The sequence below is a fragment of the Neovison vison genome, chromosome 3 (genome assembly GCF_020171115.1).
Source record: "Neovison vison isolate M4711 chromosome 3, ASM_NN_V1, whole genome shotgun sequence".
Lineage (NCBI taxonomy): Eukaryota > Metazoa > Chordata > Mammalia > Carnivora > Mustelidae > Neogale > Neogale vison.
In genome coordinates, this window is record NC_058093.1 from 77,851,153 (window position 1) to 77,869,852 (window position 18,700).

The 18,700-nt window shown below is 38.8% G+C and overlaps 1 protein-coding gene across 6 annotated transcripts in view; it reads right to left on the reverse strand.

Moving 5' to 3' along the window:
• PDE1A (phosphodiesterase 1A) overlaps window positions 1-18,700 on the reverse strand; it is a 344,668-nt gene that overhangs the window by 75,920 nt on the left and 250,048 nt on the right. For all 6 annotated transcript variants that reach the window (XM_044242484.1, XM_044242487.1, XM_044242483.1 and 3 more), the window contains one exon: window positions 93-275. In XM_044242484.1, the coding sequence (XP_044098419.1) occupies window positions 93-275 (183 nt within the window). The remainder of the gene's footprint in view (window positions 1-92; window positions 276-18,700) is intronic.

The window sequence follows — 18,700 nt, forward strand, 5'->3', positions numbered from 1 at the left end:
GTAAAATGTTTGGCTCATATAACTTTGAGATGGTAAGTATATCTCCTACCTTCTAAATTTTATTATCTTGAAATACTAACAATTTCACTTACCTCTCCACAAAAATTCCAGCTTGAACAGCATGCACAATGCTTCGAAATTTTGGCTTTTCCTCAGATTTCTTTTTCATCATCCCCATTTTCCGTGTGAAGGTGGACGCCAGCCAGTCCCGTACTTCCGATGGGACCGAATCTGTCTGAATGTCACTGAGTTCATCTTCAGTATCCAGCAGTCTTCTACAAAAATTTATACCAATTAAACTTTAGGAAAAAGTGAAGAAAAACCTGACAATAAACAAACATTGCAATGGGATTGAAAATATAGCAAATCACTCTCTGATCATCCCTTAGTAGGAGCTACTTAAAAAAAAAAAAAATTGGATTAACATTTGAAAAGCTCTGAATTTCTCAAATTGATCATCTTCTGAAGGCCAGCACTAATGGAGTTGAGCATTTGCAGCTTTCCAAATGAGATACTGTCATACCCGTCTGGAGATACCAATTCATATACTATTCTAGTCATGAAGAGAACTAAAATAGAGAAGAGAGTTCATAAACAGATGTCTGTTATTAAAGGAGGCAACTGGACTGGAAAGAAAACAAGGAGTAGAAGTTATCAAAGTCGTCTGATATTTGCTAGTCATGCATATATACAATGCAGCTAGCACAGGCTGCTTGTGTACGGCCTTGGAGTCTACAGGTCATTCACATGTGTTATTTCATTTGAATGCTATCTCTAAATTGTAGGAAAATAGGACATCAAGTACTCTAACATTCATTATGAGATCAAGATCACAGATTAAAAAGGGAAGAAAAAAAGATAAACAGATTATTTCAAAAACTCATTTTAGATAACAGGGCCAGTGGAAGTGGAAGAGAAACACCCCAAGTTAAGGGCAGATGCTGTCTTGAGGGTGAACATCAGTTGGCCAAGGAAACGAAATACATCAGTGGGGAAGTGAACAGGAAGTGAAACGACTGCACTGTCCTATCTTCTAGAAGCTCCAGATAGACCACACTGCCCGGACCGGTGGGTGTAGTACCTATCGTTGAGGCTGGTCAGCTCCAGTGATCCAGAACTTCCTAAAGGTCTGAACTGGGAAGACCGTGTGAAAACCTCCCCACAAATGACAAAAACATTCCACAGAGCAATTGAGCTTTGCCTCCAGGAAGAGCACAGGCCACTTCTGTCACTTGACTTTGTTAATTCCATATTAGTGCACCAGTTTAATAATTCAGAGCTAATTTGAGCGCGCTTTGATTTTGGGTTTGGGGTTCCATTTGCCCCAAGTAAATCTCTTTGTGTAGGGTGAATCCCAAGGATCATAAGCTGATGGAAGGAAGACAGAATGATACTGTATGCTAAAGCCTCCAGAACAAGTCACACCATCTTGAGTGGGCAGGGACCAAGAAAAGGGCAAAAAAGGTAGAAAGCCCATCCACAGCACCCAATACTACCAAGAACAGTCTCAAAAGGTTATATGATGACCTCTATGTGGAGCTCTTTTCTAGAAACATTTAGAGCACAGCCAATTGCTGATATTTACAAATGTGGTTATGAAATGCCTTATGACACAATATATACAACTTCAGTGCTAGAGTTACAAAATTACACGTATATATATGAAGGTACAAGAGCCCTGCATTATTGTAAGTTAATACTGATTAATACTTTCTTTGTATCTTCTTTAACTTTCTTTCGGAACTTATGTTTGGGTGGTTTTGATTTATGCTTAATACACTGACATTGGAACGCAAGGCAAAATATGTTTTTAGCATTTTGTCCATATTAAATTGGATCGTTTAGCCCATTGTATCAAGACACTACACTACATGGTCTGAAAATTCAGGGCTTATGCCCTTTCTATTACTTCTTATCTAGTGATCAAATAAAAACACAGAACAGGACAGGTGGAATGGGAACCATTGTGGTATAATCCTGGGATGTCAAGGAGCTCCAAGAATTCTCCTGCTGCCTTGTTTTATCAGCTACTCCAAGTAGAATGACAGGCACCATTGTGTTGGTGGTCAATTAATGTTGATATCTTTAAGGCTGTATGTTCTAAATTCATAAGTCATCTAAGACATATCATCAACAAAATAAGCATATGGAAATAATCTGTCAAATACAGATATGGGACTTAATGCACATTACCTTCCATAGGTGAGTGGGCCACATCCTATTAATTAAAGGCCTTAAGAGATAAAACAGAGATTCCCTTAAGAGGAAGGAATTCTACCTTTAGACTGCTTTCAGACTAAAGATTGTTAATATTTACTCCTGCCAGAATTTCCAGCCAGAGGCAGCCTGCTCTGAAGATTTCCATCTTCCTAGCCCCCATAATCACATGAACGAATTCCTTGAAATTAATTTCAATTTCTCTCTCTCTCCTTCTCTCATCCTCTCTTTCTAATAATATAAAGGCTAAGGATATATAGATATAGATATATAAAAATAGATGTAGCTAGATATAGATATATAAATATAGATATATAAAGATATATGCTATATATGTAATATATATATATAAAGACTCAGGAAGAATATTACTATCATTCATGAACATTATGTGGTAACTATCAGCTTGGATTATAAATCTGATAGATGACAAAGGCACAACTCTGCATTATATTAATTTTCATTTAATAGAGCACATCACTTATTCTTTTGGTTTTGAAATATAAAAATCATTTGCAGGGCACTAAAATGTCTTTTTAGCTATTATGGATATAATACCAAACTGTCTTTTCATGTATTAATAGCTCTTTTTTAAAAATTGCTGAATCATAATTTATTGTGTGGATATCCAGTTTACTTATACACTCAGCCATGGTCATCTTATTTGCTTCTAAGTTTTGACAATTACAAAAAAGCTGTTACAAATAGTTGTATGCAGACTTTTTCAGACTTTCATTTGTGTAAATGCCAAGGACCACAATGGTTGGAATGTATAGTAAGAGTATGTTTTGTTTTTTAAAGAAACTTCCAAACTGTCTCCCAAGGTGGCTGTACCATTTTGCACGCCTACCACCAATGAATGAGAGAGAGGCCAAGCCACCATCATCTCTCTCCTGGCCTACTGCAGTAGCCTCCTACCGGTCTCCCAGTTCTTGTCCTGAACCCCTTCAGTCTCTTCCTTCTGCAGCCAGATTGCCTCTTTTAAAGTACGAGTCAGACCTTGTCAATGCCTAATTCATTAAGTCCTATGTAGCTTATCACGAGCCCCATCTCTACCTTCATCTCTTAACTCGTTTCCCCTTATATATTTTGTTCCAGCAGTGCTGACCTCCTTGCTGTGCTCAACACTCCCGGGCTTGCTTCTGCACCAGGGTCTCTGCACTTGCTGTTGGCTTTGCTTAGACTCTCTTACCCTATTGGGGGGGGGGGTTATTTTCTCACTGTATTCAGGGAAAGAAGTCTTCCCTGTTCCCTCATACCAACTCAACCAGCGGACATCTCTATTCTGTCTTTTTGTCCTACTATCGACTTCTTAGCACTTACCATTACTTGATATCATGTTGTATGTTTCCTGGTTTGTTTATTCATTCTATGTTTCATCCACTAAACCATAAAGACTTTGGGAGCTGACAGTCGGTCTCTTTCTGAGTATTGTTGTTATTACCAGCACCCACAACAGTGCATGGCACAGAGCAGGAGATGAACATGTATCTACTGAATGTCTAGGAAAGATCTAGAGGTATTTACACTAAACTTGCAAGTGATTACTTTTGAGGAGTAGAGTTAGGATGGGGATGGTGGAAGAGACTTTAGAGTCCTATATTATTTGACTGATGATCAGCAGCAGTAACCTGGGAGTGAATTCACTATTGTCAATCATCCCCTTCATTGCCTTTAAAATAATTTGCCTTTGAATAACCCCTTTACAATTCTTTGAAGTAAATTGCAGGGCAACATGAACATTTGGTGTGGAAAAGACATTAAACATTTTTTATGGCATTTTGAATTATAGGCACAGTAAAAAGAAATTTTAAAGATTGTACACACCGTTTGCATGCCTTTAGCCCAGGAAGTCAGTATTTCTGTTAAATACTAACTCTTTTAGACTCAGTTCTCTAGTAGAGTTAGTAAGACATTCCTAAGGAAGCTATAAATAGTTGTAGCAGATTTACTAAGATAATTATTTTCCAGTTTGGAGAAAAGAAACTTGAAAGACATGTGAGTAAAAACCTAAATATAAACAAATTTTTAAAAAACCAACACACCTAATGGCACATATTTCTCCCCATTCCTCTATGTCTCTCTCTTCTCCCTTTTATTCTCCCTTTCCCTGGCACTTGCCTTATACTCTCTGTCTTCCTGCCTCTGAGTACTACAAGGACTCTTCGGGTTTCATTGGATCATGCTACATAGGGCAGAAGCAGAATTATAATATAATGTGGAATAATAATCCTGACTTTTGCTAGAGAATTATAAACAGTTTTCCTATACATCTATTTGAGACATGTGAAAATATCTGAATATTTACAGAAGATTATGTCACAGAGAAAACATGTAAGACTATGTTGTCCCCTCATTTCATTTTTGAAATAAATTTGTGCAAGTAGGTTTGATAAAATAGGATCTCAAATGCTGTAATTAATTTTACTTTCAAAATATCCAATAGCTCAAATACTCTTCACACTAATGTTAGATGGCAGAGCAAGCATAATTGCTTATATCATGAGTGCTCTTAAAAAATCAAAACTTTGTCTTTAAGAATCTTAGAACATGAAATATAGTCACCAGTGCATCTTCCTTAGGAATTCTTAAAGTACACTGTATAGAAAGTAAATGATAAGGAGTATATGTATAAAATGTTATCACTGTTGACCTCTGAGAAATCCTTCCACTGATATAACGTTTTCTTTCTTTCTTTCTTTCTTTCTTTCTTTCTTTCTTTCTTTCTTTCTAGTCCTAAGAGGGTCAATAAAGCAGAAAGCTAAGTGTCTCTAAACATGAGCTAAGGGTAGATGGGGGGCCAGGGAGCTGTGAAAACTGAACCTCCGTCCATTCAGTGCTCAACTGATTCTTGGAAGCTATTTATACCCCAAATTTTCTCTTGAAATGAGATGACACAACTCCCAAAGGGCTTATATTTTGAACTAGAAAATTTTTAGGGGAAGGGAATAAAGAAGGAGGCGGCTACGGAAGGAGAGGTCATGAGATTTTGACTTTTACAATTATAACAGTGAAAATACTTCTGTCCACAGTAGAATCTTAGAAAATGGTTATACCAGTGTACCCTCCACAGTTATTTCCAGGCAACTGGTGCCCACATTTACACCTACTGAGTGTTAAGATTCAAGTGCCGGTCGCAATTAGAAACTGGCTTCTTAGGTTTGAAATTTTCTTTTTCCTGCTTTACTCTTCCTATAAAGGATACATTTCAATAAGCCACTAAGTCATTCACTCTGCCCCTAATATTTGCTGGGCCCAGGAAGGGGCACATTTCTCCCAAATACCATATAATTAAATATTTTAAAGTTATATATCAAATGAATGAATTATTAAATGTGTTCTGCCCTCCTACCTTTTAACAACTTTCATAAAAGCCTGGCTAATTGAGTTTGACTTGAGAGTTCTCAGCTCCTTGCATGACAAGGCTGGGCCAGCTGGCTGTGGCTGTCCCTCTGTGCCCACATAACCCCTGCCCAGGCCTTACTCTGTAAGTAGTGGACCCCTGCAGCCTCCCTCATCACGCTCATCAACCTGCCCAGCTTTGAAAGCGGCTGCTTCTTGGCCATTTTTTCGAGGTGACAGGGTACACATATCAGTAGTGTTCCGGCCCCCACAGGAAGAAAGACTTGGGGAAGAAACCTATTAGGATTTAGGAGACAGACTAGGGGACCTTTAGGCAGAGACTTCTGAGATCCCAGTGTCCAGGATATGGGAGAGGAGCACAAAGGGGAGGGTGGGGAATTCTGTAGTCCACAGAGGGAATAGGGCATGGGTTTTAAGTTGTTCTTGGCTTGAAGACTTATCACTCCATGGGGAGGGTCACAACAAAAATGAGCCATCGTCGAATACTCTAAAATGAGGAGCAGTGTCCAGGGAAGCAGTTATACTGGGCCGGGGCTAGGGATGGTACTGAACTCAGACATAGTAAGTATCTTCCAAGTGAGCCCTCCAGGGATGGCTGGGGGAATTAAGAGAAGTTGCTCATTTTGCAGTGTGGATATTTTTGGGGGCAAGTGGTTCCCACATAGGCAAATCCATTCGTGTTATTTCTTTGATGAGCACATATCTGTGATCTGAGCTGACTGCGGTCCTCCACCAAAAAACAAACCAACCAACCAACCAAACAAACCCAAACAACTAAAATCAAACCAAATCAAACCACACCAAAACCCTAAGAGCAATACATACTAAAGCTTCACTCAGACCTCAGTTATCTTAGGATAGATAGAGATGTTAATGCTGCTAACTTCTTTACCTACTGTGAATCAGGCCAGGAGCTTTATCTCTCTTAATCCTCACAATACCCCCATGAGGAAAATCCAATTATTATCTGTACCCTTATTCTACTGCTCCAGATACTTTTGGGATTTGCTCCAAGTCATACAACCAGGAGAGACCAAGCCATGTTTGAACTCTAGTCTGATCTCAGAGTTTGAGTTTTTAGCTGCTCACCTATCCTTTACCTCAAATGCATGTATTCTTATTAGGAACCCAGACTACTTTCATATTCAGGAGATACTAATATGAGTAATCATTATTTTCTCTCCCATTTCTACCATGAAATTTAGGGTTAAAAATAATCGATCTTAAAAAAAAAAAATCTTAAGGGAATTTGGCCCACCAGGGGATATTTGGTTGGAGGAAGCTCAAATTTATTTTTCAGGACTGGTATGTTGAATCATTCTCTGATAGAGAAATATATCTGGATGTTAGTAGAATTTCAGGGTACTTTGAATTACAATAAATTAAATAGATGTCAGAATGAGAAAAGGTGATACATTCAAAATGCCATTGTGACTTGTCAGTAACCTGCTTCCTGAGTGTGAAATACACTTGAATTAATTCTTCCAGGCTACCACCCAAGCACATTCATTCATTCATTCATTCATTCATTTGTTCCTTTATATTTATTCCTTATCTTGTTCCAAAAAGGATTTAAGATGGCAGGCTTGTAAATTTATTTCAATAATTTTTATTATTACTATTGTTGTTTTGGCAGTTTTCTTTTCCTTTTCTCTCTATGCGATAACTTTGTTCATTTGTTTTTATTAGTCCTTTTTTCCTTTTTTTTTTGTGAATTGTGAAAAGATGACCATTATATTCGAGTGACTATTAAGACTGCACATTTGCTGGGGACAAGTTTGGGGAGAGAAGTTAGTCATGCTGACCTTAGCTTAAGTCTCAAGAGGCAAATCTTGGCTAAAACAAGACTAGCTAAGTAAAATGTTAAAGTTTGATGTCATTTTTTTTTCAAGTTAAGGCCTAAGAAGGGCTCTATGCCTCCTCTGTACCCACCCAGAAGCAGAGGTCTAGGCAGAGGAGGTTCTGTCCTCTAGGACAGGCAGAAGGGGCTAGGAGAATGTTGCAGGAGGAGTCTGAGAAGGAGTCAAGTTCCTTGGACAGGTGGGATTCAGATTGTCCTTTTGGAGTCAGTTGGGAGGTGGAATGGAGGTAACGGGTAAACCAAAAAACTACTCTAGGTCTGCCTGATGACTCTTGGCTTCCCACCAGAAAGTGCTCTTAGCTCAAAAACATCTTTGAAAACATGCCATTAGTCACAAAGCTTCATATTCCATTAATTACTAAATTTTTTTGACTAACAAGCCTCTTCTGTGGTTAGGAAAACTGCCTCTGGAGTCAAACTCCTGGCTTCATCGCCTGTTTGCTATGTGGTCTTGGGAAATGTGCTTCATCCTACCCGAGTCTCGGTTTCTTTGTCAGTAAAAGAGAAATGATAATAACGTATCCCTAGGGGTGGGGTTGGGAGGATAGAATGGCTAAATGCACAGAAAGCAGTTAGAAAAATGTCTGTCACGGGGCGCCTGGGTGGCTCAGTGGGTTATGCTGCTGCCTTCGGCTCGGGTCATGATCCCGGGGTCCTGGGATCGAGCCCCGCGTCGGCTCTCTGCTCGGCGGGGAGCCTGCTTCCTCCTCTCTCTCTCTGCCTGCCTCTCTGCCTACTTGTGATCTCTGTCTGCCAAACAAATAAATAAAATCTTTAAAAAAAAATTAAAAAAAAAAAAAGAAAAATGTCTGTCACAAAGAAAGTCCTCAAAGAACTCCAGTTACTTACACATCTGCATGAGTTAGTCTCAGCAGATTTCTATGTCTGACATGAAGGTAAAAGAGAATGTCCTTCCATGGGGATGGAAGTGTTTGAGACATTTTATGGGAAGAAGTTGCTTAAAGTGATTTTGGAGAGCCAAGAACAATGTAAAGGTTCTATGGATCATAAAGAAATAGTGGGAGGAATCTCCAAAAATAACATTTTACTTACTTCAAAAATTTACCTAGTGAAATAGGCAAATTCATAGAGACAAAAAATAGAACAGAGTTTTCCAGGGGCTGAGAGGAGGAGGATAATGCAGTTATTGTTTGATGGGTATAGAGTTTACTTGGGGATGATGAAAAAGTTCTGGAAGTAGAGAATGGAAATGGTAGCACAACATTGCAAATGTACTTAATTCCACTGAATTGTACCTTTAAAGCGGTTAAAATGGTACCTTTTATGTTATTTATATTTTATCACAACACAACAGTATCTACCTAGTACTGGTCTCCCTGCCCTGTTTTCCAGGGAGTAGATATGTTGCCTTTTCCAATCAGAGACGTGAGACATAAGAGAAGGGCATTCTGTTCCTCATCTAACTGTGCATCATTCCGAAGATTGCCAACAGTGCTAGGGTGGAGGAAAGGGTGGCTGGCAGGCTGCAGATGAAGCCCAAGGGTCTTTAGTTTCACAGATCTGGGAGAAGTGATCACACCGCAAATCAAAGGACGGGCCTGCCTCCCCTGTGCCCAAGCCCTGCTGCTCTGAGGCACAGCTCATCTCCGGTTCAGCCCCTCTCACTGCTCCTGTCTGATGATGGAATTTCCTGGTTGAAGGAGGCATTTTGGCACAAGACCATCTCATGTGCCACATGGGACAATATTTAGAATGGTTAGAATTCTAACCATTACATTTCTAACATTCGTGTCTCTTTTTTGTAGCCTCATTTTGACATCTTCCAGAGCAGGGGTTCTTAAAGTGTGGTTCGTGGACCGGCAGGATCAGCAACACCTGGGAACTTCAAGACTCTGCTCCAAACAATTAGAGGAGAATCTTTGGGGGGTGGAGCCCGTCACTCTGAACAAGCCCTCCAGGTGACTCTCAGGAGTGCTAAAGTTTGAGAAATGCTCTCATCCATTCACAGCTTGCCAATTACCCAAATATCTCTGCCAAGAAAATGAGATTCAGCTGTATTCTGTTACATGGTGTTAGCAGCACTGCTTATTTCCATAGGCCCATTATTTCACTCTCTGAGATGAAGAATGTTGGGGAACTATCGAGAAAAGTACCGGCAGGACAATCGCCATAAAGGTATCTTCATTAATGAATATCTTATATTGATGTTACGAATGAGAATATCTGTATGTTACTTAATTGCAAAACAGAAAAGTTGATTTCTCAGCTGAGTTGGGATGGAACATGGTACTTAGAAGAACTTCAGTGAATCTGGAAGACAGGAGTGTAAGAGAAGACAAAGAATATATTTTTCTTTCTAAACCTAGGAGGCCAAAAATGCAACCAGAAGGACAAGAGGGAGTGAACAATACCCAAACAGAATAGAAAAATAATTATCATTGTATATATAGATTGTCCTTCATAAATATTTGTTGAACAAGTGATGTATAAAAACATAGGCAGAGAATCTCTAGTCTTAATGGTTGTTCAACAAAGTCATTTTTTGTTTGTTTTGATGCATGCTATATATGTTAACATTTTCAATCAGGATCTGCTCCATGTGTGAAAAGATGATATCCCAAAATGTTTTTTTTTTAAATATTTGCTGTTATCCTGTGGCCCTTTGTCCATACAGTCAACCAAGATTTCATTCACTGACTCAAGTTCTATGTGAAACACAATTACTTAAAGAAAGAAAACTCCTGTTCCTGGACTTAACTTTTCCAATTCCAGTTCCCATAGAAGGCAGAAAGGCCCAGGTAAAGACAATGGAAGAATACACAAGTCAGAGCAGAATTTCCATTCCCAGGACTGTGCATAGATGCCCTCGGTTAAACAAGAGGAGTCAGGAAGGAAGACAGAAGTGATCTTGAGAAGGAACACTGAATCCTGCCTGACTTTCCAAACTAAGGAAAACCCTGAGGGGAGTGACAACATGCCCCAGATAAACTCCCAGGATCCTGGAATAGAAGAGAGCTGTTTGCCCCACCCTACCTTGGGTCCCCGCTTCTGAGTGGAATGGGAGGACAGCAAGATCCCAGAGCAGAGCTGGTTGGTGTGTGTCAGGAAAGACAACCTCAAAGATGATGGTGACTCAGAGCACACTTGACAGAGATAGAGGTGAGAGAAAAGTGAGGGACAGTAGATGAGGCATATACACTTTGGAGGTAGGCTTGCTGATAAAATATGGTAAAGAATGAGGAAATCTTGTATTTAATGAGAAAAATCTTAAGTATCTGACTTTCTAGTACTTGATACTTGCCCAAGGATCACCTATTGTTGTTTAGCTGTCTCATGGAATCAATGGGTTTTGTGGGCTACCTCGGAAACGGAATCAACCTATTACCTTGTTTTACAGGAAAACAGAATGTGAATTCTAAGCAGCTAACTCAGAAAGCAAACTTTTGTGTTAGGACTTCTTATTAGGGTAAGACCACTCCTTGGATGGATCAGAGATTAAGAATTTGAGCTTTGAAACAAGGCAGACCTATGTGGCTGTTAGGATGCTCTCAACAGCACATGACATCAACCCCAACCTCAAGCAGCTTAAATAATAGGGAGATTTACTGTTTTCCTTAAGAAGAAAACTAAAGGTATGTTGACTCCATGAAGGCCTTTTTAAAAATCAGCAGGTCGATAACATCAAGGACTTAGGTTCTTCCATCTCTATACTCTCCCCTTTAGTGTTACATTTAGCTTTATGCTTATGGCAAGATGGTTGTATCAGTTTTAAGCATCACACTCAGATACAGCAAAACCCAGATGCACAGGACTCCCATTTATGGAGAGGAAAGAGGAAAGAGGAAAGCAGCAACTAGATCCAGTATGTGTTTTGGACTGTTCATTAAAAGAAACTAGATGCCAAAATAAAGAGAAAAGGAAAAAAAAAGAAAGAAAGAAAATATTATAAATATAAAACAATTTAATGAAAAGGAATGGAAAAAGATATACATGTACATAACTTATATGTAAAAATAAACATAAAAAATAATAAAAAGTTAAAAAAGAAAAACAAAAAATAAAACACTAAAGAATACAAAAAAAAAGGGGGGGTTGTTGGCGAGGAAGAAGAGAAGAGTTAGGGTTGGATTTAAGTTTGAACTTGCTTCTGACACTTAATAATCATATGACCCTGAGCAAGTCCATTTACTTTCTTCATGCCTCAAGTTTCTTAACTTTATAGTGGAAATAATATAAACATCTAATTCATACGATTTTTTGAGAATTATGTACAATCAAAAATGGAAGATGCATAATGTGTTGCCTTGGCTATAGTTAGTTGTCAAACAACCTATTAATATCATTGTTAGGAAAGAATAATATTTAAATGTATATTTTTCTTTTTAAAATGATATCATTTACTTATTTGAGAGAGGGTACGAGCACACATGGGGGTAGAGGGGCAGAGGGAGAGGGAGAAGCAGACTCTTCACTGAGCAGGGAGCCCACGAGGGGCTGGATCCCAGGACCCTCACAATATGACCTGAGCTGAAGGCAGACATTTAACCAACTGAGCCACCCAGGTGCTCCTAAATTTATATCTCTGTCAAATCTAGTAAATATTCATTTATATTTTTCTAACGCCAAATTTCACAAACAGTAAGATCTTATATAATACATGAAGCTTTTTCTTGTTAGTCATCTCTCAAAAGATCTGGTCAGATTTTTTTTTTCCCTTTTCACTATTGAGGCTGTTTTTGAAAGTTTGTAGAAAGTAACATACCACAGATGGACGGAAAATATGAAAATCAACCGAAATGTACTGCCACTTTTTCTAAGCCTGGTTTTCACACTCCATCCACAGGGTGAGAACAGCCTACAAACACAGCACTCCAAACAACCACCCCTCCCTACAACTCACACCATAAAAATGGAGTTCATAAAAATCAGAATTTGCTTTTTAGTGATTCACTGAACTCGAGCAGTGTCTTAGCACATACCCTTTAAATTGATTTCCTCCGGGACTCCTCCAAATAAAAGCGACCTAAAATATACAAGAGCCCATATCTATAAATGATCTCTCATTAGCCAATGATAAGCAGCTCCCTCCTGTCACCCTACTGGTGACCAGAGCCCGTTAGGCATGAGTAGGTCTTTACAACCTTTACAACAACACGAGTAGGTCTTTACAACAAAGGGACTTTGCAACCATGGATAAAACCACAGAATTCCAGGACAGAAATGGGCTGGAGACTTCATCTTCCATGTTAAAAACCCAATGACTAGGGAAAAAGGAAATCAAAGACTCTTGCCTGGAGGCTTATTATTAGTAGGAGCAAAGCCTGGATAGGAGTTTTCAACATTCCACACAAATCCTGATCAAGGTCCCCTGCATGTGGTACTAACATAAACATGTTCATTTTTACTCCAGGGAGGACAAAGTTGTTGTTGTTTAGCAAAGTACTCTCCTCCATTCTCAATTCTTTGGCAAGTGATTTAAATAAAATTGATCTCTTACCTGCCTCATGAGATGCCACTTAAATATCCAACTCCCCTGGGCATGTTGTTTGAGGGATACATATATTACCGGACTAGAATCAATGAAACATAAAGGTTATGTTTGTTGGAGCATCTGGGTAAGAAACCCTTTCTCATTCCTACTGGATTTGAGGGTGTGAGGCTATAAAGCTTGAAAATACATCGTCATCTTGCTACCACTCAAATGATCAAAAGGAGGCTATTACAGAATGAATGAAACACGGAGGCCAGTCCCTTGACATCATTTTTGCCCAGAGTCACCTATGCTTATAGTCAGGACTAGCCATCCATGTTTTGGCAGTGAGAGTTTCTTGAAGGTGGTTTGTTTGGGCTTCCTGTCACTTATAATTAAAATAGTCACGAAAAGTGTTCATTAGTCCTTCTCTTCCTGTTCCCTTCTTGCCTGTGCTGGAGCACACATGAGTCAGTGCCATCATCTTGTGCAGGTCTTAGTGACTGACCACAAAGGGATTGCTCTCCATGGTCACATTAAACCCATTGTGTTATAGTCCGTGGTCTATAGTTTGGCCATAACTGTCACAGTACTCTTAACCATGCTGAACAACTGAGTTTAAAATAAATAGTAACTGGGGACCTCAGTGGCTCAGTCAGTGAAGCATCTGCCTTCAGCTGGGGTTGTCATCCCAGGGTCCTGGGACTAAGCCCCACACCAGGTTCCCTGCTCAGCAGACAGCCTGCTTCTCCCTCTCCCTCTGTTGCTCCCCTGCTTGTGCGCGTGTGCTCTCGCTCTCTGTCTTTCAAACAAACAAACAAACAAATAAATAAATAAAATATTTTAAAAAATAAATAGTAACTAATCTTTCTGATTTTGCAGTGCTACTTATATTTTGCTTATTTGAAGGGCTTAGCTGTGCATTATTTTCTCCCTCTTTATCTATATATTCCACTTATGCTTGGCTGTTTTACTTTTTTCCTAGGTAACTTCCTAAGGATAACTTCTCACCTACTCTTTCTATAAATATTATTTTTCTTTAACCCACGTATCTCTTCCGCTCTTTGTCTCCAGGCTAATGGAAGCCTTCCATTCTATAAAAAGTATGAAACAAACAAGCAAATGTCCCTACTAATAGATTGTTCTATTTTGGCTTTTTCCTACACTAGCAAATTCTTAAAAAATAATCTAATTTCTTCTTGAGCTGTTCTACATTAATTCTTCATACTACCATAATCTGGCCAGCTTTTCTACTGAAACTCCACTCAGTGGTTCTCCCTGTGGGATTCGATTTACCATTTTCAGTAACCCAGCTCTCCACTGGCTTTTAGTGGTTCCTATCTTCAGATATGCTTCTATATCTTCCTATGTCTCCTCTCTGGTAACACCATCCCCAACTTTCAATGCTTGCCTTTCTCATATCTGTCCTTGTCTACCCTTCCACTCCACACGTCCATCCGACATTTCATCTTTCCCCCTGACTTTGGTTAAGAGGGTTACCTGGTGATCCATACTGTGATGGAACTCCAAGACTGTTTGAAAGCTTAATGGTTAGAAGAGAGAAAAATGCACATTTGAAAAGTCAAAAAAATAATTTGCTTTTTTTTCTACTGAGGCTTTATTTTACCTTCAGAAAAAGACTGCTCTTTTGTTCTAGGAATAATATTTTGAATAGACCTATTAACTACACAAAAGTAAGGTGAAGGCCCTACTCTGGCACATAGAAGACTGAGAGAGCGTGCCTGCAAGAGGCGATCCATCTCTGAACAGCGAGGTACATAGTTGTCCTCATTGGGAGAAGAGCGCGCTGCAAATTCAGTGTCTAAATATAAATTTAGACTGCATAGTCTTTGAACTTTGTTGATCCTTGAGATGAATGCACAACTTGACATTAATTTTGATAGCCTCCTTCCTTTCTCTTGGTCTTGCAGCTTGAGGTCCTGAACTCAGGGTAGGAAAATACCTTGAAAGGCCCTCCCATAGGTGATGATCAGCTGGCCTCTGGAGGATGGGCTTAGACTTTAGAGGATGCAGATAAATGCCTGGGAGGGGACCTCTATGGAAGCGGTCACATTGTGGGTTCTGAGAGCATGCATCAAGAAGGTCTTACAGCACTTATAGCTGAGTCTAGCATCAGTCTGGGGAACTGGACAAAGGCACTGAGCTCGTGCTTGGGAGTAGTACTCACCTTTGGATTGCTGGATTTGAGGAAACTAGGTGACCTACAGAGGAATAATTCAACAGTGTGAAGCCAGAGAGCTGGCTGGAGAAGAAAGTGACAGCCAGGAAGGATGGATAAAATAAGTAAACTCTTGCTGCGCATTCTCAAAAACTTGAGGTTGGGTAACAAGTTGAAATAACAAAGGAATTCCAATTATTGAAATAAAAATAAAGCATAAAAAAGTCCGAGACCCCTGTGTTACAATCCCCAAATTCACATCTCAGACACTGTATTTCTGAACTCCAGTGGTCATATATCTAGCATGTTCCAGACATTAAAAAAAAATTAATTCCTTTTGTTAGAAGCTATCCATTTAAGAGGTGCCTGGGTGGCTCATTCCCTAAGCGTCTGCCTTCAGCTCAGGTCATGATCCCAGGGTCCTGGGATCAAGTCCTGCATCAGGCCCCCTGCTTGTGCTTCCTCTCTCTCTCTGTCAAATAAATAAGTATTTTTAAAAATCTGTAAAAAAGAAAAGAAGAAGAAGCCATTCATTTAAGAATGTGCATGGGAAGCTTTGCCAGAGAGTAAAACTCATTAACCTTAAGGAATACCTGTTGTCCAATCCTACCTAGTTTGGAATCTTAACTCTGTACAGTTCTTATTCCCTGTTACTCCCGCTCATAATGACTGAGTGGAGCTCTTCAGTGTTTCCTCCTGTGATCTGCCAGTGTGCTTCGATTTTTCTCTCTAACTCAGAACCTCCCGGCTTATTGCTTGTAACAACAACATTTGCTTTCATGCCTAGGTTTGTTTTCATAGCTCTAGAGCCAGTTCTAGACACCAGCTGTGGGCAAAACTGTACTGATTCTGCTGACCAGTGTCATTGGTATGTACTTCAGGTGCTCAGTAACGATTTGTTTCATGTAAATTCCTGTACTTGATGATTTCAAGGGGCTTAGACTCTAAGGTGTTCCAAACTTCACTCAATTTCAACCAGAATAACTTCTGAAAGTCCTGACTGATATAACCACATTCTTGCTGAAGTTAATCTATCATAAAATGAAGGACCCTTAGACTTACTAAAACACAGAAGTCAACTGAGAATGTTTTTATCCAGACATGTATCCTATTAAGATTCCTTTCCATCAGTTTGGACTTTGCTTTCATTTTCAAGTAACTATAACCCACCTGCCTTCATTTATTTTTTCAGGATCAAAAACTACTTTTAGGAAATTATTTGATTAACTTGGGAGTATAAATCATATATTTTAATATGATATGTATCCTAGAGGTATCTGCATTTTTATTAGTAAGATAAAATAGTGGTTATTATTCAACTTTTACTCTGTCATTTAATCCTCAGATCAGCCTTATAATAATTGAGCCTTATGAGGCAGGCATTGTCATTATTCTTATTTTACAGATAATAAAGCTAGGAAATAGAGAAGTTAAGTAATTTGCTTAAAGAAAGGAAGTATTGAGTGGAGGATCCAGGCTTTGAACAACACATTCTTTCTGAATCAAGTCTGTTCTCTTAACTATGGTAATCCCAAAACTTGGATTGGTTCACATTAACAAGATGGAGATATAAATTGTGTCATTAGGTAGTGTTAGTAAACACAATATCCATCTCCGAAAGTATACCTCCCAATCAGCTGTCTCCCTTCATGCATAGCAACTCATGAGGTTGAGGATGCTACTTTGCCTGGCAATTTCTCAATCTAAATAAGGACAGTTGGACAGGTTTTTTGTTTTGTTTCGTTTTTGTTTTTGTTTTCCCTTAAGGCCACATGTTTCTGACTTACAACTGTGCAGCTTTGAAAAACAATAGCCTCTAGGGGCACTTTCAAAAGCAGGACTCATAAAATATTGGCATTTATATTTGAAAATGTCTTGTTGAAAAACCAACAAAGAGTTGTATTCATTAGGAAATTTTGCTATAATCCTTCAAAGAAGGTCAGAATTCAAATTCTGTCAGAAACTGTTTTTATTTTTCTCACTTAAATCATCCATCAAGAGAGATTTTTTTTTTTAATTTGTTTTTTTAACTGAAACCCTACAGTCACTAAAGCTTAGCAGGAAAAGGGGTGTGTGTATATGTGTGTGTGTGTCTGTGTTTTAAACCAATTAATAATTTGTTTTTTCCTGTTTTATTATGTGTTGACCTTTTTTTGAAGTCCAGCCCAAATTTAAAAAAAACGAAAAATAAAGCCTCGCTGGAATACTCACTGAAACATTTTTTTCTAGAAAGAGAATTTTCCATTAAAAAACATCTCAAAAGTCAGTAGGTTTTTTATATGAAGTTTAAAAGCAACTAAATGCTTCTCCACCTCTCTTCCTAAATCATCTGTTTTACTAATATTCCAAAGGCAAACTCTAATAATTGTATATGCATCTCAACAAAAACATTCTCAGTTGACTGCCGTGTCTTACTAAGTCCACTGGAAATCATATCACATCAAGGATTATTGCTCAAAAATTTCTAGCTTGTATTTTGAAGATAAATCACAGCCTTAGGAAGATACACGAGATAATCTTAGGTCTAACCAGTGGCATGATGGTAAATGTTTAACCACAGGCTCTCCAGAAAAAAACAAATCCCGATTTGTTACATTTCCCAGTTTCCATGGTGTAAATAAATACTCCCACTGTAGCCAATTTCAAGCTACCAATGTGGCATCACTGAAGGCAGAGTTGGAAGTGATGCAAACACAATCCACACACCACTGAGTCTGACAACCCTGACAGCACGTGAGCTTTCATCAAAACTTCCAGGAAGTCTCCAAAGTCGCCAAAGTCAGATGTTACCAAAGGGATGCAGATGAGATGCTGGGGTAAGCTATGTAACCTTTTTGTCAATGTATTTCCTCCTATGTATGAGGTATGTAAAATGATAATAATAAAGTTTCTAGCTCATGGGATTACTATGACGGTTAAATGAAATAGTGCATTAAAATGCTTAAAAGAGTACTTGGCATATAGCAGGCTATAATAAGAGGCTTTTAGTAATAAATGTTAAGTATTGTTTTTCTAAGATCGACGATTCCAACTGTCAGAATGTTTTACACATTGTCATCTTTTGGAGGTCATTAAACACCATCCCGAGAGGATACCAGTTATAGAGAGAAGAGCACTAAGAGAGAGAAGAGAAGCCATGCCTTAGTTTCTGTCCCTAGCTTTGCCAAAGCCTACATCTGTGACCATTGTCAAACCTGTTTATTTCTAAGACCTTGGTTCTCTCATTAGTAAAGTGAAGAAAGTAATGGTCACTCTGCCAGCTGCATAGGATTGTGGGGAGACTAATATGAGCCCTTGGATGGTCCAAATGTGGGGTAGTATCATTAATCCAAATTAAAAATTAAGATGCCATGGAGGCATGGAAGTGTTAAAATAAAATAGTGAAAAGGTGGGTGTCATTTGAGTAAAAATTGGGAAAGACGTAGTGTTAAGAGCTGGGATTTTTTTTTCTTTTTTTTTTTCACTGTATTTTATTTTATTTTTTATTTTTTTCCAATTTATTTATTTTCAGAAAAACATTATTCATTATTTTTTCACCACACCCAGTGCTCCATGCAAGCCGTGCCCTCTATAATACCCACCACCTGGTACCCCAACCTCCCACCCCCCCGCCACTTCAAACCCCTCAGACCGTTTTTCAGAGTCCATA